The sequence below is a fragment of the Parasteatoda tepidariorum genome, chromosome 11 (assembly GCF_982258835.1).
Source record: "Parasteatoda tepidariorum strain Cologne lab strain chromosome 11, Ptep-v5.0, whole genome shotgun sequence".
NCBI lineage: Eukaryota > Metazoa > Arthropoda > Arachnida > Araneae > Theridiidae > Parasteatoda > Parasteatoda tepidariorum.
The window spans coordinates 87,999,259-88,022,584 of NC_141765.1; the positions used below are offsets into that span (position 1 = coordinate 87,999,259).

A 23,326-nucleotide genomic window follows, 5' to 3' on the forward strand; every position below is an offset into this window, starting at 1 on the left:
AATGTTATCCTAAGATTATTTTAATATACATGAAAAAAGTTTATCAAATGCAAATATAAAATTGATAACCTATAAATAAGCCATAAAGTAACTGACACACAGAACAAATCTAAACTCTGCAAATTGTTCTCAGCGTACATGTGTACAAAACTGAAATTTAATCTATGCAACTATTTGATCTAATTTTACAACATATACAAAATACGATATATTCGGCTGATATGTAAATTTCCATTTGAAAAAAGTAGTCAAAATACTTGTTAAACATAATTTTATTCATCAACACAACTACTATAAAAATAACTACACAAAATTACTGTAACTGATCTACAACATTTTTTCGTTTATTCCTTCCTCCATTTCTATCAGCAGCAGTCCTCAGCCACCTTTTCACAATAAGTTCAACATCAGCTTGTTTTGCAACTTTCGTTGCTGGGTTCTGCCGGACTGCCACTAAAATAAACATTTGATTAATTAATTATGAGCAAAATCATAACCCTATTTTTAACAAAACAATGATAAGAAAAGTTTATGCTGAAAGAAAAAAGAATTACTTGAAAATAATACTCTAAATAAATGAGTTCTTTAATTATGAGATATTTAAATATACTAATAGAAATTTACTAACAAAATTCTTGAAGGGAATTTAAATTTTTAAAAACTAATAGCAGGTAATATGCTTTCATAGTCCTTGAAACAATCATTGTGAATAATCAGGGTGGTCACTCAAATCAGGTTTCAGATTTTTCCAGGTAAAAATCTTAAAATTTTCAGATAAGAATGGTTTTTTCTCATGAAGTGTATGATGGGTACAAGAAAAGTGCCAATATTATGAAATATTTTATTTAAAATGTTATTTTAACATTTTGCCAATGTTTTTTAAACGTTTTAGTACAACATTATTTTTAGAAAATAATATGCTTGTAGAATTTGCTTTTATAGCATATAATTTTTTTTAAATGTCTCACTTAAAGTAGTTTTTTCTCAAAGTGTACTCAATGGCAAATACAGAATGAGCACAAAAACCTTGTTCAAGTATCAAGTAATACATTTTCATTAATCAAAATAAAACCATTCAAGGCAATTTTATATCAATAACTTTTTATATTTACGGTGGCTCCCAAAAGCGTTCATAAACTTATGACTTTTATTGAAATATTTCAAAATGAGTATTAAAAAATATGATGTACAAAATCTATTTTAAGTAAAATTGCATGGAATATTTTAAAAACAAAGTAAAAGTTTATTTTTAAGAAATCAATAATAAAAAAGTAACAAAAATTTTACCTGACACATTCAAATGTTTTTGGATTTTAGAATTAAAATTGTCTAATGCTTTTAATTTTTTTATTAGTTATTTTTCATTTAATTATTTATTCACAATTTCATATGAAACTTATGATAGCAAAATTATATTTTAATAATTACTTGCCAACTCTGTAATATTTTCTTGTCATTTGAAAACGGCTCATAGTCTTAATAAAACAATAAATGTTTAAAGTTGATTATTTCATCATAAGACTTAAATCATTAATGAATATAGCTAAATTAAATGTCTACAAAATAATATAATATAATAATTATTTTATCAATGAAAATTACTAACTTGAGAACAATAAAATTGAATCTCTCTTTAATCTATCTTTTAGGCCAAGTTTTCCTAAGCAATTAAAAATAAAATTGTGTCCTGCTTCTATCAGGTAGCGAGCTGATTTTATTACATTCATGAACTTTGTTTCTTGTATTAGATACTGTTTTATCAATTATTGCAAAGGGGGAAGTTTTTTCCAGGTATTTCATTGTATTTTCATATCTCTATTTGCATCCTTATAAAATGTAATCATTTCATGAATGATGAAATTTTAATTTTTTCTTGAGAGTAAAATAATTCTTATACCTTTTATGTTGCTTATGCTGATTGTTTTAGTAACAGAGAACTATTTTCAACTGATGCGTGAAAAAATGTACAGGAATCAGTTAGTTGTAAAATCTGTATCGTTTTCATAATTACATCATTGTGTAGGAAAAAACAGAATTTATACGCCGAATCCGGTAATATAAGATAATATATGGATATTTGTTTCAATATGTTAACCCCATAACTTCTGCACTCCAGTTAATTACAGCGTGCTTAACAAGATAAACTGTGCCCACTAGATAATTCGAGTGGCCCTGTATCATAAGCTTATTGATATTTATCATTTACACAGGATTGTAAGCTTTAAAATTATTCAAGAATAAAATATAGCCTTTTTCCATGGAACAAAAGTGCAGTATATAAAAATTGTCCACCAAAAGAAAAGTTGAACCGGCAATGGCAACAAATGGAAAAATGGTCCTTAAGTGTATTTTACGTTTAAAAATTTTTTTTTTGGGGGGGCGTTTCTCTTTCTCCCAAAAAACCTGTTCGTTAAGGGGTTAAAGTAAACAATGAAGATAAAAAATTTATATTGACTGAACCTAGAAGTTTTATTTCTGATACACATCTTCAACATATAAGATTGTTACATTAAATAGAAAAGAATGAATAGACTGAATGTACACTTCAAGGAATACATATGTTACCTGATATCATTTGGAGGACCCTTGGAAAAGTCTTCATTCCTAATTTGCCATAGCCACCAATCCAGTTGAAGCCACAGGCAGCCTCATGGGATAGTAGGGCAGCAAGAATCCTCCTTGTCACCTCATTGCAGTCCCTGCCCCCGAAATGTCCCAAATTTTTAACCTAAAAATAACAATGAAACTCAAAACTATGAAATTCAAAAGCACATAAATTACATGAGCACATTATACTGCCTACAAAGTTAAAGAAAGGAAAATAAAATACGGTATACTGTGTATATCTCAAATTGGAAGGAATCCTAAAAAAATCTAGTTTTTGAGACAATAAGTTGAACTAAACCTAAACAAAGGGAAAATATATTGTAAAATATCGCTCTTAAAAGTAGTCATGAAACATAAGAATAACTAGTAATAAATATCCTAGGTCAACAAAGTCAAAACACAATAATTATAATTTTACCTTTTAAAGTAAGACAATAACTACGCATTAAACAGAAAATAATTGATTTACAATAAATTTAGATTGGGACTTGTCTGAAAAAATTCACTTTCCAATTCGAAAAAAATACAGAACATGGTTTTGAATTCCTATGAAGAAATTTTTCAACATAGAAAATTAAATTAACATCAGGTGAATGCCAAGGGGGTAAAATATTTTTTGCATAACAAGGTTTTTGAGACAGTATACTCAAGTGTCTATACAGACATTTTATTAAAGGTCTTGTTTTTGTAAAATTGTGAAACACTACTCGTTAATAGTTAAGTCACATTCTTTCAGCCAGGGTCCTGCTTTAGTGAATTTGTGCAAATAGTGTCCTGTTATTGCAAAAAACCTTTTCAAGAAGTTAAACACATGTAAATCATCTCACATCTAAAAAATGAACTAAATTTTGATGGAAGTTATGTACCTATTTTTTACTACAATGATGCAACAAATTTAAGTTTCACAATTCCTAAAACATATCAAAGATATTACATATAATCCAAGATATTATATACATGATTTTGAATTATTTATAAAAATAAAGGGTTTTTAGTTTAATATGACTAGAATTTCTAACTTCTTTATGCCTTGACAAACAATTCACAAGTTTTTTTATCCACATTATTTCAGCATAAAAGAGAACAACCTGCAACGAATGGCATCTGTCTTTATTTTAATACCTTACAAAGATAATTCACAAAAAGCAAAGACAAATTTAGTTTAATTTATTACTATTGATAATTATATTTAGTTCATATATTTTTGGGCAAACAATAGGATTTAGAAAAGCTTTAAAAAATTATTTGGCACACATGTTTGCAGTACACAAGTTGTTGATACCCCAAGGATCAAACATAACGTTTCAAATAAAACTAGCACTTTATTACTCAGCTTTTAATTAATCCTCATTTATGCAGAAAAAATTTACTCTTATTCAATTTTAAAAATTAGAAGAGCTGAATCACCTGAACTCTAAACAAAGAATATTAATACAAAACACAATTCTTTGAGAAAACAGAAATCTCACCATTTTGGAGAATTTTTCACTAGATTCCAGCTCAACCTCCAGCAATTGCATTTCTCCAGCCTCCATGAGCTGGAAGTCCTCTGACTTCTCAGTGTCGGGACGTTGGACATGCAGAGTTTGGGAGACACAGTTGACATCTTGGCGCAACAGAGCTATCTCCTCTAAAACCTTACGCATGTCCGAGGCCATTGAGCTATAAAAACCTGATAAAATAAAATTTTAAATAAAAATTCTACTGAACATTATCAGCTACTCATTTACCTGCTTTAGAGTTTTCAGATTATACAAAGACTTGAAAGTATAAATGATTTAGGACATTTATTTGTAAACAATAAATCATTAAACCGAAATATTATTTTTCGGTGGATGGTGTTCTATAAAAAAAAAACTAAAATACCTTCATTTTTGGCACAACTTGTGCACTGAGCACTTGTTGCTAGCAAACCAGCCCTCGCCTCTTTCATTGTGAGAGGACTTTCAATAGCACTCTCAGCAAATAAAGATTGCGTAGCCAGCCTGACGTTAGCTCTCTTAGGAGCTGGTGGAGTAGAGGAGAGGATGTATGAGACTTGAGGACTGGAGGTAGGTATGATTGCATGACGCGGCTCCTCTTCCGAAAACATTTCAACATCGCTTCTTACTAGATATTCTTTCAGTACGGCATCAGCAGCCTTATAGGTTTCTAAAAAATTATGATTTTTCTTTTAAACTTTCATAGCATTGATAAAATGTATAAGTTTGCTATTGAATTAGAATAAATTCCCAATAAAAATCAGTCAAATTTTAATATAATTAATTTAAAAATGAAAAGCATTTATTATTAATTTTCATACTCTTACAATTTATTGAAAATGTACTGCTTCAAATACCAAAACTTATATTCATATCAGACTTTCTAAAATGAAATGAATTTAAAGCGGAAATTTGAAAAAGATTTTTCTCAGTTATAAATATCGAACACAGATTTGTCTAAAAAAAGAAAAAAAAATTGTGTTAATTAATATTACTCGTGAACAATTTTAAAACACCATACAATAAAAATGAAATACAATATTTTAAGGACACTAAGTATCTTACTATGGCACAAAGACAAAAGCTGTTTGAAAGTATTTAAACAGCCTTCTCTTACGGTTTAATTTCTTAATAATAAATAGGTATGTAAAGTTGTTCGATACAAAAATATTTGTTAATCTGAGGTCAAAGTGTCTGCCAAAATATTACGATATGATTTTTACAAAAGAAAAGAAAAACATGAAGAAAAAAATTTTTTTTGATTCAAAACAATCTTTCTATTATGTACATTTTATAAAAGGATATGAAATCCCAAAACTTGATTAACACTTTTGAATGGAAAAAACAAAAAATCAAGACAGAGTGGAATAAAGATATGCTTACTTGAATAATGGATTACTTTTGCCGGCCATAGATCCCACCCATCTGAGGGAGAAACTTTTTGGAGCACATTTCTTTTTAAATTTTGCGGCGGAAACCAGCAGAGGTATCCGCCATCGGTCTCATCGTCTTCGATTAGCCATTCAAAAGGCACGACTGCCACTTTTCCATTTTCTTGAACGAAATCTACTACACAGTATTCTAAGCTTGATCTAAGAGAAAAGATTAAATGAGTTAAAAAATTAACAGTTACTAATGTTCTACAAATCAAAAATTTTACAGAAGTTTAACTTTCATCCATTATTAATAGAAGTCAACGAAAAGGACCGGGTATTGAAATATAATACTAAGAATTCTAGCATTTAAAATACAAGCAAGCATTTAAAATACAAATTTCTCGGACATTATAAATGACGTTACCTAAGAGTACATATTCAATTTAGTCAATCATTACAACTATTTAATTACTTGTTTGCATTCTCACAAGGAAAAATAATTTTCAATGAACCACTTCTGTTGGAATTTACCTTGGGTCTGCACACATTTAATTGGTTGAATGAGCATGGGATATGCCACTGTAAAGTAAACAGTTTTTAGTTCATAAAAAAACATTAACTTAGTCGTTTGAATTCTCATAGAGGAAAAATAATTTCGGATGAAACACTCCTGTTGGAATATACTTAGGGAATTCACACATTTGGTTCAATTGAAGCAGCATTGGATATGATGATGTAGAGAGTTTTTAGTTCATAGTAAGCATTACTTAGTCGTTTGAATTCTCAGAGGGGAAAAACAATTTCGGATGAAACACTCCTGCTGAATTGGAGACAGTTTTAAGTTTATAAGAAATATTAACCTAATCGCTCGAATTCTCGGAGGGGAAAAACAATTTCAGATGAAACACTCCTGTTGGAATATACTTTGGGAATTCACACGTTTGGTTCAGTTGAAGCAGCATTGGATATGATGATGTAAAGAGTTTTTAGTTCATAGTAAGCATTAACTTAGTCGTTTGAATTCTCAGAGGGGAAAAACAATTTCGGATGAAACACTCCTGCTGAATTGGAGACAGTTTTAAGTTTATAAGAAATATTAACCTAATCGCTCGAATTCTCGGAGGGGAAAAACAATTTCAGATGAAACACTTCTGTTGGAATATACTTAGGGAATTCACACATTTGGTTCAATTGAAGCAGCATTGGATATGATGATGTAGAGAGTTTTTAGTTCATAGTAAGCATTAACTTAGTCGTTTGAATTCTCAGAGGGGAAAAACAATTTCGGATGAAACACTCCTGCTGAATTGGAGACAGTTTTAAGTTTATAAGAAATATTAACCTAATCGCTCGAATTCTCGGAGGGGAAAAACAATTTCAGATGAAACACTTCTGTTGGAATATACTTAGGGAATTCACACATTTGGTTCAATTGAAGCAGCATTGGATATGATGATGTAGAGAGTTTTTAGTTCATAGTAAGCATTAACTTAGTCGTTTGAATTCTCAGAGGGGAAAAACAATTTCGGATGAAACACTCCTGCTGAATTGGAGACAGTTTTAAGTTTATAAGAAATATTAACCTAATCGCTCGAATTCTCGGAGGGGAAAAACAATTTCAGATGAAACACTTCTGTTGGAATATACTTAGGGAATTCACACATTTGGTTCAATTGAAGCAGCATTGGATATGATGATGTAGAGAGTTTTTAGTTCATAGTAAGCATTAACTTAGTCGTTTGAATTCTCAGAGGGGAAAAACAATTTCGGATGAAACACTCCTGCTGAATTGGAGACAGTTTTAAGTTTATAAGAAATATTAACCTAATCGCTCGAATTCTCGGAGGGGAAAAACAATTTCAGATGAAACACTTCTGTTGGAATATACTTAGGGAATTCACACATTTGGTTCAATTGAAGCAGCATTGGATATGATGATGTAGAGAGTTTTTAGTTCATAGTAAGCATTAACTTAGTCGTTTGAATTCTCAGAGGGGAAAAACAATTTCGGATGAAACACTCCTGCTGAATTGGAGACAGTTTTAAGTTTATAAGAAATATTAACCTAATCGCTCGAATTCTCGGAGGGGAAAAACAATTTCAGATGAAACACTTCTGTTGGAATATACTTAGGGAATTCACACATTTGGTTCAATTGAAGCAGCATTGGATATGATGATGTAGAGAGTTTTTAGTTCATAGTAAGCATTAACTTAGTCGTTTGAATTCTCAGAGGGGAAAAACAATTTCGGATGAAACACTCCTGCTGAATTGGAGACAGTTTTAAGTTTATAAGAAATATTAACCTAATCGCTCGAATTCTCGGAGGGGAAAAACAATTTCAGATGAAACACTTCTGTTGGAATATACTTAGGGAATTCACACATTTGGTTCAATTGAAGCAGCATTGGATATGATGATGTAGAGAGTTTTTAGTTCATAGTAAGCATTAACTTAGTCGTTTGAATTCTCAGAGGGGAAAAACAATTTCGGATGAAACACTCCTGCTGAATTGGAGACAGTTTTAAGTTTATAAGAAATATTAACCTAATCGCTCGAATTCTCAGAGGGGAAAAACAATTTCGGATGAAACACTCCTGCTGAATTGGAGACAGTTTTAAGTTTATAAGAAATATTAACCTAATCGCTCGAATTCTCGGAGGGGAAAAACAATTTCAGATGAAACACTTCTGTTGGAATATACTTAGGGAATTCACACATTTGGTTCAATTGAAGCAGCATTGGATATGATGATGTAGAGAGTTTTTAGTTCATAGTAAGCATTAACTTAGTCGTTTGAATTCTCAGAGGGGAAAAACAATTTCGGATGAAACACTCCTGCTGAATTGGAGACAGTTTTAAGTTTATAAGAAATATTAACCTAATCGCTCGAATTCTCGGAGGGGAAAAACAATTTCAGATGAAACACTTCTGTTGGAATATACTTAGGGAATTCACACATTTGGTTCAATTGAAGCAGCATTGGATATGATGATGTAGAGAGTTTTTAGTTCATAGTAAGCATTAACTTAGTCGTTTGAATTCTCAGAGGGGAAAAACAATTTCGGATGAAACACTCCTGCTGAATTGGAGACAGTTTTAAGTTTATAAGAAATATTAACCTAATCGCTCGAATTCTCGGAGGGGAAAAACAATTTCAGATGAAACACTTCTGTTGGAATATACTTAGGGAATTCACACATTTGGTTCAATTGAAGCAGCATTGGATATGATGATGTAGAGAGTTTTTAGTTCATAGTAAGCATTAACTTAGTCGTTTGAATTCTCAGAGGGGAAAAACAATTTCGGATGAAACACTCCTGCTGAATTGGAGACAGTTTTAAGTTTATAAGAAATATTAACCTAATCGCTCGAATTCTCGGAGGGGAAAAACAATTTCAGATGAAACACTTCTGTTGGAATATACTTAGGGAATTCACACATTTGGTTCAATTGAAGCAGCATTGGATATGATGATGTAGAGAGTTTTTAGTTCATAGTAAGCATTAACTTAGTCGTTTGAAATCTCAGAGGGGAAAAACAATTTCGGATGAAACACTCCTGCTGAATTGGAGACAGTTTTAAGTTTATAAGAAATATTAACCTAATCGCTCGAATTCTCGGAGGGGAAAAACAATTTCAGATGAAACACTTCTGTTGGAATATACTTAGGGAATTCACACATTTGGTTCAATTGAAGCAGCATTGGATATGATGATGTAGAGAGTTTTTAGTTCATAGTAAGCATTAACTTAGTCGTTTGAATTCTCAGAGGGGAAAAACAATTTCGGATGAAACACTCCTGCTGGAATATACTTAGGGAAATCACACACTTGGTTCAATTGAAGCAGCATTGGATATGATGATGTAGAGTAAAGAGTTTTTAGTTCATAATAAGCATTAACTTAGTTCGTTTGAATTCTCAGAGGGGAAAAACAATTTCGGATGAAACACTCCTGTTGGAATATACTTTGGGAATTCACACATTTGGTTCAATTGAAGCAGCATTGGATATGATGATGTAAAGAGTTTTTAGTTCATAGTAAGCATTAACTTAGTCGTTTGAATTCTCAGAGGGGAAAAATAATTTCGGATGAAACACTCCTGTTGGAATATACTTAGGGAATTCACACACTTGGTTCAATTGAAGCAGCATTGGATATGATGATGTAGAGTAAAGAGTTTTTAGTTCATAGCAAGCATTAACTTAGTTCGTTTGAATTCTCAGAGGGGAAAAACAATTTCGGATGAAACACTCCTGTTGGAATATACTTTGGGAATTCACACATTTGGTTCAATTGAAGCAGCATTGGATATGATGATGTAAAGAGTTTTTAGTTCATAGTAAGCATTAACTTAGTCGTTTGAATTCTCAGAGGGGAAAAATAATTTTGGATGAAACACTTCTGCTGAATTGGAAACAGTTTTCAGTTTATAATAAATATTAACCTAATTGTTTGAATTCTCGGAGAGTACTGATTTATACTCGGGACTCGGAGGGTACTCGGAACTGATTTATCAGAGATAATCATCTTGTTACTATAAAGACTAAGATAAATAATAAGTAGCATAACTGAAGAAGGAATAGGATTGCAAAGAAGTAGACTGGAGTAGCAAGTTATAACAAAAGTTGGTGTGGCGATTTGTTTGGACAATGTAGACATGAGATGGAATATACACGGTAATGGATTACTGGTACTATGTTCATATATGGAGAAGAGGTACACACACATAACTATAATATTTGATCGGCATGGCATTGCAATAGATATGAGAAGTTATTTGACGATTATGTTCAGTTAGTGCTCAAGGCATAAGATTTCTTCACTTGCCCCTGTATATAGCACTGCATCCGAAGTAATCATTTTGTTACTGCAAAGACTGAGATAAATAAGTAGCATAACTGAAGAAGGAATAGGATTGCAAAGAAGTAGACTGGAGTAGCAAGTTATAACAAAAGTTGGTGTGGCGATTTGTTTGGACAATGTCGACATGAGATGGAATATACACGGTAATGGATTACTGGTACTATGTTCATATATGGAGAAGAGGTAGACACACATAACTATAATATTTGATCGGCATGGCATTGCAATAGATATGAGAAGTTATTTGACGATTATGTTCAGTTAGTGCTCAAGGCATAAGATTTCTTCACTTGCCCCTGTATATAGCACTGCATCCGAAGTAATCATTTTGTTACTGCAAAGACTGAGATAAATAAGTAGCATAACTGAAGAAGGAATAGGATTGCAAAGAAGTAGACTGGAGTAGCAAGTTATAACAAAAGTTGGTGTGGCGATTTGTTTGGACAATGTCGACATGAGATGGAATATACACGGTAATGGATTACTGGTACTATGTTCATATATGGAGAAGAGGTACACACACATAACTATAATATTTGATCGGCATGGCATTGCAATAGATATGAGAAGTTATTTGACGATTATGTTCAGTTAGTGCTCAAGGCATAAGATTTCTTCACTTGCCCCTGTATATAGCACTGCATCCGAAGTAATCATTTTGTTACTGCAAAGACTGAGATAAATAAGTAGCATAACTGAAGAAGGAATAGGATTGCAAAGAAGTAGACTGGAGTAGCAAGTTATAACAAAAGTTGGTGTGGCGATTTGTTTGGACAATGTCGACATGAGATGGAATATACACGGTAATGGATTACTGGTACTATGTTCATATATGGAGAAGAGGTACACACACATAACTATAATATTTGATCGGCATGGCATTGCAATAGATATGAGAAGTTATTTGACGATTATGTTCAGTTAGTGCTCAAGGCATAAGATTTCTTCACTTGCCCCTGTATATAGCACTGCATCCGAAGTAATCATTTTGTTACTGCAAAGACTGAGATAAATAAGTAGCATAACTGAAGAAGGAATAGGATTGCAAAGAAGTAGACTGGAGTAGCAAGTTATAACAAAAGTTGGTGTGGCGATTTGTTTGGACAATGTCGACATGAGATGGAATATACACGGTAATGGATTACTGGTACTATGTTCATATATGGAGAAGAGGTAGACACACATAACTATAATATTTGATCGGCATGGCATTGCAATAGATATGAGAAGTTATTTGACGATTATGTTCAGTTAGTGCTCAAGGCATAAGATTTCTTCACTTGCCCCTGTATATAGCACTGCATCCGAAGTAATCATTTTGTTACTGCAAAGACTGAGATAAATAAGTAGCATAACTGAAGAAGGAATAGGATTGCAAAGAAGTAGACTGGAGTAGCAAGTTATAACAAAAGTTGGTGTGGCGATTTGTTTGGACAATGTCGACATGAGATGGAATATACACGGTAATGGATTACTGGTACTATGTTCATATATGGAGAAGAGGTACACACACATAACTATAATATTTGATCGGCATGGCATTGCAATAGATATGAGAAGTTATTTGACGATTATGTTCAGTTAGTGCTCAAGGCATAAGATTTCTTCACTTGCCCCTGTATATAGCACTGCATCCGAAGTAATCATTTTGTTACTGCAAAGACTGAGATAAATAAGTAGCATAACTGAAGAAGGAATAGGATTGCAAAGAAGTAGACTGGAGTAGCAAGTTATAACAAAAGTTGGTGTGGCGATTTGTTTGGACAATGTCGACATGAGATGGAATATACACGGTAATGGATTACTGGTACTATGTTCATATATGGAGAAGAGGTACACACACATAACTATAATATTTGATCGGCATGGCATTGCAATAGATATGAGAAGTTATTTGACGATTATGTTCAGTTAGTGCTCAAGGCATAAGATTTCTTCACTTGCCCCTGTATATAGCACTGCATCCGAAGTAATCATTTTGTTACTGCAAAGACTGAGATAAATAAGTAGCATAACTGAAGAAGGAATAGGATTGCAAAGAAGTAGACTGGAGTAGCAAGTTATAACAAAAGTTGGTGTGGCGATTTGTTTGGACAATGTCGACATGAGATGGAATATACACGGTAATGGATTACTGGTACTATGTTCATATATGGAGAAGAGGTACACACACATAACTATAATATTTGATCGGCATGGCATTGCAATAGATATGAGAAGTTATTTGACGATTATGTTCAGTTAGTGCTCAAGGCATAAGATTTCTTCACTTGCCCCTGTATATAGCACTGCATCCGAAGTAATCATTTTGTTACTGCAAAGACTGAGATAAATAAGTAGCATAACTGAAGAAGGAATAGGATTGCAAAGAAGTAGACTGGAGTAGCAAGTTATAACAAAAGTTGGTGTGGCGATTTGTTTGGACAATGTCGACATGAGATGGAATATACACGGTAATGGATTACTGGTACTATGTTCATATATGGAGAAGAGGTAGACACACATAACTATAATATTTGATCGGCATGGCATTGCAATAGATATGAGAAGTTATTTGACGATTATGTTCAGTTAGTGCTCAAGGCATAAGATTTCTTCACTTGCCCCTGTATATAGCACTGCATCCGAAGTAATCATTTTGTTACTGCAAAGACTGAGATAAATAAGTAGCATAACTGAAGAAGGAATAGGATTGCAAAGAAGTAGACTGGAGTAGCAAGTTATAACAAAAGTTGGTGTGGCGATTTGTTTGGACAATGTCGACATGAGATGGAATATACACGGTAATGGATTACTGGTACTATGTTCATATATGGAGAAGAGGTACACACACATAACTATAATATTTGATCGGCATGGCATTGCAATAGATATGAGAAGTTATTTGACGATTATGTTCAGTTAGTGCTCAAGGCATAAGATTTCTTCACTTGCCCCTGTATATAGCACTGCATCCGAAGTAATCATTTTGTTACTGCAAAGACTGAGATAAATAAGTAGCATAACTGAAGAAGGAATAGGATTGCAAAGAAGTAGACTGGAGTAGCAAGTTATAACAAAAGTTGGTGTGGCGATTTGTTTGGACAATGTCGACATGAGATGGTAATGGATATGGTGGAGATGGTAATGGATTTGTAGTGCTATATTGATGCACGGAGAAGAGGTACACACACATAACTATCGTGATATTTGATCAACAAATGGATATGGTGGAGATGGTAATGGATATGGTGGAGATGGTAATGGATTTGTAGTGCTATGTTGATGCACGGAGAAGAGGTACACACACATAACTATCGTGATATTTGATCAACAAATGGATATGGTGGAGATGGTAATGGATATGGTGGAGATGGTAATGGATTTGTAGTGCTATGTTGATGCATGGAGAAGAGGTACACAGACATAACTATCATGATATTTAATCAACATGGCCTTGCATTTGATATTAGAAGAATGAAATGATTCAAAACTTTCAGAAAGTTCATCAACTCTAAAGATATCAAAAACTTCCATGTTTATAGGCCCTGAATAAAAACTCGAAAAACTCTTCAGATTAAACCTCTTCCCAATTAAATGATATCCATTTTCATTCTGAACAAAATTAAAAATTTTTAAAATTATGTTTCCTTCAAGGAGAACAACACAGTCCCTGGGTTTTGTCGTCAACTTATATTCCTCACAAGCAAGGCCATGTAAGTTCAGCCCTTGAACTCCAGCAGTTGGCAAATCTTTGTCATTGTTTCCCTTTAAAGAATTAAAACCCTTGCTTTTCCCAACATTTTCTGGCTCAAAGAAACATAGATTTTTTTCGGCCAACCTCTTCACAACCTGTTGTAATGGTGAATTCGGTTTCATCAGGATAGTCTTCAGGCTACCCAAGAAGTTTTCAAATGGGAATGCACTAAAAGAAGGCAAGGGACCCAATCGCTCTGCATCTGCTGGTAAATGCAACAAAGAATGCGTGTTATAAATTAAAAATTCTTTGCCATATAACTTCTTGCTATCTCGAACGAAGTCTGACAAACACTTTTTAGCAACATCGATCAGGTGCATGTACTTGGCAACACTCATTATACTGATGGCGATGAAAAGAAGCATAAAATGAGAATAATATTCTATTGGAAGAATATCCTTCAGCAAAACTGGGCCAAGATAAAGAAGAAATTGCCTCAGCTCAGTAGCTTTCCAATAGTCTAGCTCATTTAAGGATCTTGGCTCACGAGCGAAATCAGAAGGCCACAAAGACTTGGAAGATGTTATCATATCATCGAGTCTGATCCTGTCCCTTGCCCGAAGTTTTCCAAGATGTGATGATCCCTTTCCTTTCCAAGAGTATAACAGTTTTCTCATCATCCCGAGATAAACTAAATGCATAGGATCATGTGGAAAAGAAGATACCATGCCAATCTTTAAATCATTTAAAGGACTGACTAGATGATCGAGATGATGTCCACCGTGAATCATTTGTTCAAAAGAATAGTCAGTGCGCAGATCTGCCTTCATTTCTAAAAAAACTGTACGATTATTGACTCGCTCACCATGCTGAACGCAACGATCACACCCATTATACCCATTAAAATTCTTAACACATTTAATGAAGCAGCGTGCGGGCGTATCGCAAATGAAACTTCTCACCTTAACAGACAATTTCTGATTTTCTGGACTTATGACTATACCATTGACAAGAACATCTTTTAATTCCTGAACAACAGGTTGTAAAAATTCCTCAACAGGTGGCTTCGTCAATCCACAAAAAAGAGAGACTAGGAAAGGATTAGCAGGCATGGGTGAAGCATATAATCTACACAAAATGGGCCAAAACTGTTTTCTGGAGCTTCGAAATAAAGGAAGACCATCAATGTTAAAATCCAATAGCAGAGAGTCCTTCACAATATGGTGCTGCTTCATAGTCTTTTCAATGCCATTTTTCAGTCCAAAGTGAAAAAATTCGCCAGATCCCATTTGTTGGACATCAACACGGCGGGGGGTTTTCAGCAAAGTTGCTGCCGTACTTGGTAATTCAGGATGCCACTTTTTCAACCCCTTTAACAATGAAGTTAGATGTTTCATGGCTACTCCATTAGTCCCAAAATACCAATTTCGCAAAAAGGATCCAATTTCTTCTACCTCTTCATCACTTGATGCAGAAGAAAGGGGAAGGTTGAATCCTTCATTGAAATCATAATCTTCAAAAAAAACATTTTTTTGCTCTTCCTGACCATGCAGTGCTATAGAGGGCATTTGATTTGGATCAGAATCATCATCATCTGAACTCACAGTACTCAAATGAGGATTGAGTTCGACGGACATAAATTTCGAGGTCGATGGCAACAAACTTTGACACATTTTGTTCAAAGCTGCCTCTTTTTTACGTTCGTCTAAAACTTTAGAAAGCCTTCTCCTCTTTTGTTGCTTCTGAGGACAAGTCTTTCTACCAAGAACACTAAACAAAGAGGGGTACTATTATTAATCGAAGTTTATTAATTTATTTTTAAATCATTAAAAACACCATTTAGCTTTATTATGCATTTATTTGAAATAAAGTAAAGCACACAATCATATAGAATTCGAAAACTGAAATATATACGCGTTTATCACGAGATACTTTGGAAAATTTTCATATCATGACCTGCAGCAGAATAATGAGGAACCTGCATGTGTTGGATAATTGCAGAATGTTCATTATTTTAAATAGTCTATATCTTAAAACTCTCAACAAACTTAACAATGTATTTGTCCATCTTACATTCAGGCACAAAAAATTTAAACGTTTTACATGAAGAAACCTTACCTACGGTGAACACGTGGTTGCAGAAAAATGTGTTCTGAAAGGGGTGTTCTGGTTCTGAACAATACTGGTAAATAGGGAAGCTAGATAACAAGGACCGATATTGAAAATAATGAAAGATCAAGGAAGAAAAACGAAGCAGATTTCATTCGAAATGGGAGAAAACGAAATTTTTTCCAAAATTCGCGAGATACACGCATTTTGAAATTCATTAATAGGGTGCACGAACTTCTCGCATTAATAATTTTTTAATGCGAGGAGAAAGAAAAGAAAAAATATGAAAGAAATGAAATTAATGAAATGAATTTAATTAATAAAATGAATTTAATGAAAGAAAAAAATATGCAAGATTCTCGCGCTGTAGTGAAAACAATGATTCATATATCGTAATAATGACATCAGGATTTTTAAAACTATGGCAAATCCATAGTGCGAACCATTGAAAAACTACATTGAGATTAGGTGCACCAAAAACTTAAATGCATAAATTTAAAGCTTCCGAATTTTTTTTTTATTTTTCAAAAACAATTTGCAAGTATTTTTTTCATCGGGATTGATGGCATTGCACCAAATTTGTCTTGGTGGTTGTACTATACTGTGAAATTTAACAAGTTTGCATTTCATTTGGAGCCTCGATGTTTGTAGTTGGCATAACAGATCACAATACAGATATATCTTCATAGCGCTAACATCTGAGAGAGAATTCAATCCATACATTGATATTATGATCATTACATTTTATACGAATAATTAAGATCATTAAATATGCAATACATTTGTAAACAAAAGCAGAGAATATCAGTGTTTTATGAATTCCAACTAAATATTAAAGTATTCAGTTAAAATGTACGAATTAATCATTAATGGACAAAACTTAATTTTATTCTAAATTAAATGAAAGGTACATTCCCACGAAAAAGGAAAATAACATTTTAATGTAAGAAATATTTTAAAGACTTTTGCAATTTAACAAAATAGGATTGCAATTGCATTCCTTTATGGCACCTTTGAATTCTGAGTTTAAGCAATTTACTTTCGATCGCAAAACATCGGGAAAAATTTATTTAAAATAAGTGTTTAAACTAAACAATTATTATTAATTAACATATATTTAACAATATTCGAAAGCTATTTCTGAAGAAGGAGCAATAATATTTTCAGTATGGAATGACTTCTTTTATGACAAAATATATTGATCTTAAAAACAAACAATAAAAATAAATGAAAAAACATATTTACCCATTAGAGTTCTCCATCTTTTGAAGATAAAACTCGAAATCAAAATCTCAGAGAATCTAAATACGTTTCTATCTAATCTAAATCTAAATACGTTTGCCGCTAAGAAGATTCAAACTATTATATGTATCGATGCCGATCTATTGGAGTTGAGTTCCAAACAGACGTCTTCCTTCTTTCTGCCCGTCACGGGGCCAGCAGGTACTAGTGTAAGCTGGGTAATCGCAGTAGCCGATCTATAGGGCCAATGCTTAATGAATGTTTGAAAACTTTCTGCACTGCGTTCCATGAAGGGCCTACGTATACCCAGTATACAGTAATAATCACTATCACTTTCCCAACGGTGCCGTCAGTTTTTTCGCGAACGGCCAGCACTTATGTTTTTGCTGGGAATTGCTAAGAAAACAAAACAAAAAGGGAAATTTACATTGTATTTAAAGTCTAAATATTATTGTTGTGAGTTCATTGAGAAGACCGAGTCACTCCATGACGTCATTCATGGTCGGAAAAATGAAATTTTTCAGGGGCATATTCTTAATTCGTGTTAGAAACCCCTTTTTTTTCTAGGCATTCGAAACAAGCACTGATTCTAAATCGAACATTCTTATTATGATTCCTCCTCACATCATCGTACACCAACACCCTCTCAACGGTTTCTGTTAATCACCATTTCTGCATCTCAGACTTTTTTTTTTTTTTGAATTTTTAACTATTATGGACCCATTGTTTTTATGTTCGCCATTTTCTTCATTGCGATTTTTAAGCTTTTTACTCAAAAACTAATAAGAAAAGACAGGAAATAGACTTGCAAAAATGGATTGTAGGCATTTATTGGATGCAAGATCAGGGATGCAACACAAATTTTCAAAATATTTTTTAGCTCTCGGGTCCAGGCCATAGCATTAAGAAAGCATTAAATTCAACATATTTCAGTACAAGACATTCAACATATTTCCTTTATGTATATAGAGCACACTAAGTGAGTGCAGTCAGGTTCAAATAATTCATAGTCAGAGACTGCTTATCCTTATATATAATAGAAAAATGGAATGAATAATGATTTAATTTTATCATTGATTATGAATATTAAAGGGGAAAATAAAAATGTAACAGGTATTTTCTGTTGAGTTTTCATAATCTACTTCAAATTTATTCAATTTCCCTAGATTTTCCCACTTTTCCAGTTCTATTTTACTTGAGTCCTAAAAAACAATTTGGAGTGAAAAGGTTAAGCTCACCTAAAAGAGGTTAAACTCATCATCCAGCTCTCTTACTATATCTAAAGTTAAACTCATCATCCAGTTCCCTTGCTATATCTAAAAGTTAAACCCATCATCCAGCTCCCTTGCTATATATAAAGGTTAAACCCATCATCCAGCTCCCTTGCTATATATAAAGGTTAAACGCATCATCCAGCTCCCTCGCTATACATAAAGGTTAAACGCATCATCCAGCTCCCTTGCTATATCTAAAGGTTAAACCCATCATCCAGCTCCCTTGCTATATATAAAAGGCTAAATGCAGCATCCAGCTCCCTTGCTATAATTTATTTTCAATCTATAAATCTCATTACATCTTAAAACATCATTAAAAAAACATTTTTAAACTTTTACCATAAGAAATTATCATAAATTTAAACAATGATCCAATATATCTCGAATATAAAATCTGGAATGATTTAATATCGATGTAAAATTCTCTCTCTCAAGTAACGTAAGCAACCTTCATACTCGCCATGCTAATGCGATTTTTTGTATGTCTTGTAAGAAAAGGCAAACATTCAATGCTATAATCGTGGTAAAAATGCCTTGCTAAAGAACAATGTTTGTAGAAAAAAAATCGATGCTGATTTCCATAATTTACGGGTTGGAACTGAAAAAAAAATGAAAATGGTATTTACGATATTTAGATTAACACACTCAACAATAAGAGCGAAGTTGGAGATTATAAACGGATGTAAGCCATGAACGGTAGAGGGATTTACCAAACAATTGATAAGCAAAAGAAATATATTTTCATAACAGCCTTTCAATGATACTAAACTGCTGCAATAAGAATTACAGTACAAACTTTTAAATGCTTAAAATAGTTGAAATATTATAAGTGAATTACTTATACTATTGTGATTGATGAATGTTCGTAAATTATTTGAGCTTTCTTTTTATTTGCTCAATTTAATGGACGTCTTCAGTTAACATTAATAAGTGGGAAATAAACTAGAAATTTTTTTAAAAAAAAATCTGTGTTAGAGCTGATAAAAATTTTTTTTGAATTATTTGACAATTTTCTGGATGCAATTTAAAAATGTCTAAAATTTTCCAAAAATTTCAAAGTCTGAAAGCATTTAAAATTCAAAGAAAACTATTAGTTTTTTTTGTATTTATTGAACTATTTCTTTAATGGAATAAATAAAAAGTTGAACAGTTTATTTTTGACCTTTCCAAAAATAAAAATAAAAATTATGAACTAACAAAACTGTTACATTTAAAGTTAATTGACATTCATTATGTGAGAAATTCGCGTGTTCAACCATATTACACAAAAAAAAAGACAAATTTATCGAAATATCAAAAAATTTTAAAATTTTAAATTTTTTTGTTAATTTCCTTTATTTTTAAAATTTTTTGATAAATAAAAAGAATAACACGACCGTTTGAAAGTAAATTTTATTTAGTTTATAAATCTGCACAGTTTCAAATTTTGTATGGATTCGAAATTTTGAAAAAACGAAGGGAGTAATCCTCTCTTCGCTTACTGTACTTAATCATTTTTCCTTTCCCAAAATTTTCCTTCTTTTCTTTCTTTCCAACTTATAAAACTAAAATTTCCCGAAATACAAAATAATCTGAAATCTTTTTTCCTTAGTTTTACTTTATCATGCAACAAACAATTGATTATTGCTCCTCTGTCAAATCAGCTATATATTTTTCATTGAAAAAAAGTTTAAGGCCGTTTTCAAAAAATGGCATAGTTAAAAATAAATAGCTTCGGTCTAACCGATATTTACGTTAAGCTCAATGAAAGGAACTTAGTATTAAAACATAAATATATATGTAAAGAAAAATTTTGAGCTTGACAGTTTTGTGTAAACGTTTTATCTTCAAATATTTTTTTTCTATTTCTCCCAAAAAGTTGCAAAAAAAAAAAAAGAAAAAAGAAAAAAAAAAAACTCCTGCAGTGCCCGTGATTATGCTGAAGGGTTTTTGCTACTGTCTATTCAAGGAAATTGCTTTTGAAACATTTTTACTTTCGCTCATTGCTGATTTTGTAACCTTTTTCTTACGGCTCGTACAATAAGTGGACCAACATGTTTTATCATGCTAAGCGCCGTAAGCAAAAGGTTAACAATATATTTGCAGACTCATTTTAAGTTGAAATAGAAGGTTTCTAAAAACTTCAGTTTGGCTTATTTCGAAACTTAAAGCCTGGTTTTATCAACAATGTAATCATGAACTGTGGATAGGATTTAAAACGTATCTTAGGTGGTTGTTACATGTTGGTAATTTTATCCAAGCTAGATCATTTGCAGAACAATTAATAATTGCTTCATTTCAAACTAAGGTATGCCAGGAAATGAAGCAACTGAAGTACTACAAACAAAATTATATTTTTCTGGAGTTATGCGAAGGGATTCTCTTCTGCCAGTTATTTGTTCTTAAGTTTCTCGTGGGCCAGTGTGCAGAAGTCACGAAAAGCTTCGCGATTATTTTAGTTTAATTACCGGTACAAAAATCTTTCCATTCAACTGACAGCGGTAACTGATTTTGCCAACAAAACAGCAAATAGTTTTTAGTAATGTTAAAGGATTTCAAAATCCTAATATTTATCAATCAATAACTGTAGAAGATTGCAGAAGAGCTGCTTATAACATTTATTTAGTTTTATTTTCAAAACCAATAATGTTTTTTCAGAACTATTTTTGACTTTTCATACGTTGAACTATTTTTAAAAAAATTAGAAGACTTAATGTTAACGGTAATAAAATGTCATTAAAAGTTAAGGAGCCAAATAAAACTCCAATTTGTATATATGAAATATTTAATTCTCTACAGTAAAACGCATTTAAAGGAAAGGCAAGATACACAGGTACAGCTGCGAGTGAACAAACATTAGATACATTATTCCATTTATGTATCAATTAATAACCTACTAATAAAAAAATTAGTATCGTTAACTTAGAGAAATTACAAATTTTAACTGCATTATTTTCCTACTAATCATGGGAATTATTTATTAAATTATTAGGATGGGCCTCTTTGATAAATGATTGAAAAGATGATGAACTCGTAAATATTGATCAATTTGTAAATATTGATCTAGAAATGAAGTTGACATTTTAAACGCTATTTCAAATATCCTAGTTATTTCATCTAATGTAATTTGAAAAGACGTGTTTACGTGTATACGGGATTTAGATTTTTTGTATCTTTTTAAAATTATATTTGTTCAATAAGATTTTAAAGTAGAGATGAAAATCAAAATATATTCACGTTTATAGTATGAATCATACTTGAGTACAGTAAAATTTTATTTTGAGTAATTCGTTGTCATTTGATTTTTTTAAATATTCTTTAGGGCCACTTTCATAAGAAACAGTAGCAATTTGATAAATATAAAAATCTATTATTGTCAATTTCAAAACACCTGTAAATCACAAAATATCTAATTTAGAAAAAATATATGAGCAACCATTTGGATTTTAAAATGATGTTTGCTTCTATTTCATGAATAAGCTTAGAATAAAAATTAAAGTAACGTCCCTCTTTTGGAGAAAATAATCAAGCAATTTTAAAAATTACAGTTATTTTTATTTTTAAAGTATCGAAACGGTCAGCAAAATCTGCTATTTTGCTATCGTTGTTTTATTCAGTTGTCGATTTTATGTAACAAGGTACGTAGCCAGATTTTTGAACAAAAAATAAGTACCTTTTAAGCACTCAAAAATATATTAATCACTTCTTTAAAAAAATCATAATTAGGATTTGTGCAGAAACAAAATTGTTTTCCATCTTTTAAAGTTCTTAATTTATAAAAAAAAATCAATAAAATTCAAAAGAAAATTTAAAAACTTTACTTAATCATTATAAAGTAACTTCTTTCTGATTAATATTGCAGAGAAAAGTGTGAAAATCATGCATTTTTTGAAATTTCAGACGACAATCGTCACGGTAAAGAAAAAATCTCTTTTTAACATGCAGAAAATTAAGCACTTTTTACAAACCTCGAATTAAAAAAAAGCACTTTTAAGGGCTTTTAAAAATCGCAAATCAAAAATAAGCACTTTTTAAAAACGCTACGCAGCCTGTGTAATATGACAATCTTCCTAAAAACGGATTGGTTGAAGAAAAAAAAATTAGAATGAAAAAATAACATTGAAAATTTGAATGAAAAAATTAATTTTCTTAAGAAAAGGTAGCCTTTTAAAAACAATTATAAGTTTGCTTTGTACAAGGTTTGAGTGTAACCAATCCAAAAAAAAATTTTTAATAATCAAAAAATTCGAAATTAGTTTTAAAAACTAATCTTAAAAAATATATGAATCTAAATATAAACTTTTTTTACTAATTAAATGAACTAGTATAAAACGTGTCAGACGATATTTTTTTTTTTAAATAAAATCTTTTGGTGAAAAAGGATTTTACGGAGAAAAGTACCGGAATCGTGAGTGTCGGTACTTTTTATCGGATTTTGGACCAGATTCTTTTGATTTTCAGATTTGGTATTGCAAAATTGTTCGAGATTGTTTCAATCAAGACATAAAAGCAGTCTTAAATTTTTGGTTTCTGTGATATGGCGTTTGAAAGGTTTTCCTTTTGAATGAGCGACTTTGCACTCTTTCTCACTGTTCACTCCTAAGGATTTAAGGCAGGCAGGAATTAAGTTTCACACACCCCTAAAAAGTGATTAAATAATAAAGGACAGGACGATAGTCATTTAAAATACAAAATAATACAACTTTTATCGGAT

The 23,326-nt window shown here is 31.8% G+C and overlaps 1 protein-coding gene across 3 annotated transcripts; it reads right to left on the reverse strand.

The window, feature by feature from the left end:
• Nucleotides 1-254: 254 nt before the first annotated feature.
• On the reverse strand, nt 255-17,746 carry LOC147801872 (uncharacterized). Of its 3 annotated transcripts, none has more exons than XM_087155344.1 (6): nt 17,363-17,716; nt 5,472-5,680; nt 4,474-4,758; nt 4,077-4,279; nt 2,566-2,728; nt 255-453 (listed from the first exon to the last, which is right to left on the reverse strand). In XM_087155344.1, exons 1-6 carry the CDS (start codon nt 17,377-17,379, stop codon nt 314-316), a joined length of 1,017 nt encoding a protein of 338 aa, XP_087011470.1. In that variant the 5' UTR covers nt 17,380-17,716; the 3' UTR covers nt 255-313. The 3 variants fall into 3 exon arrangements, with proteins under 3 accessions (XP_087011470.1, XP_087011471.1, XP_087011469.1); XM_087155345.1 differs by lacking the exon at nt 17,363-17,716 and adding an exon at nt 5,996-13,700; XM_087155343.1 differs by lacking the exons at nt 255-453; nt 2,566-2,728; nt 4,077-4,279; nt 4,474-4,758; nt 5,472-5,680 and adding an exon at nt 6,011-15,778 and having other exon boundaries at nt 17,363-17,746.
• Nucleotides 17,747-23,326: the final 5,580 nt, after the last annotated feature.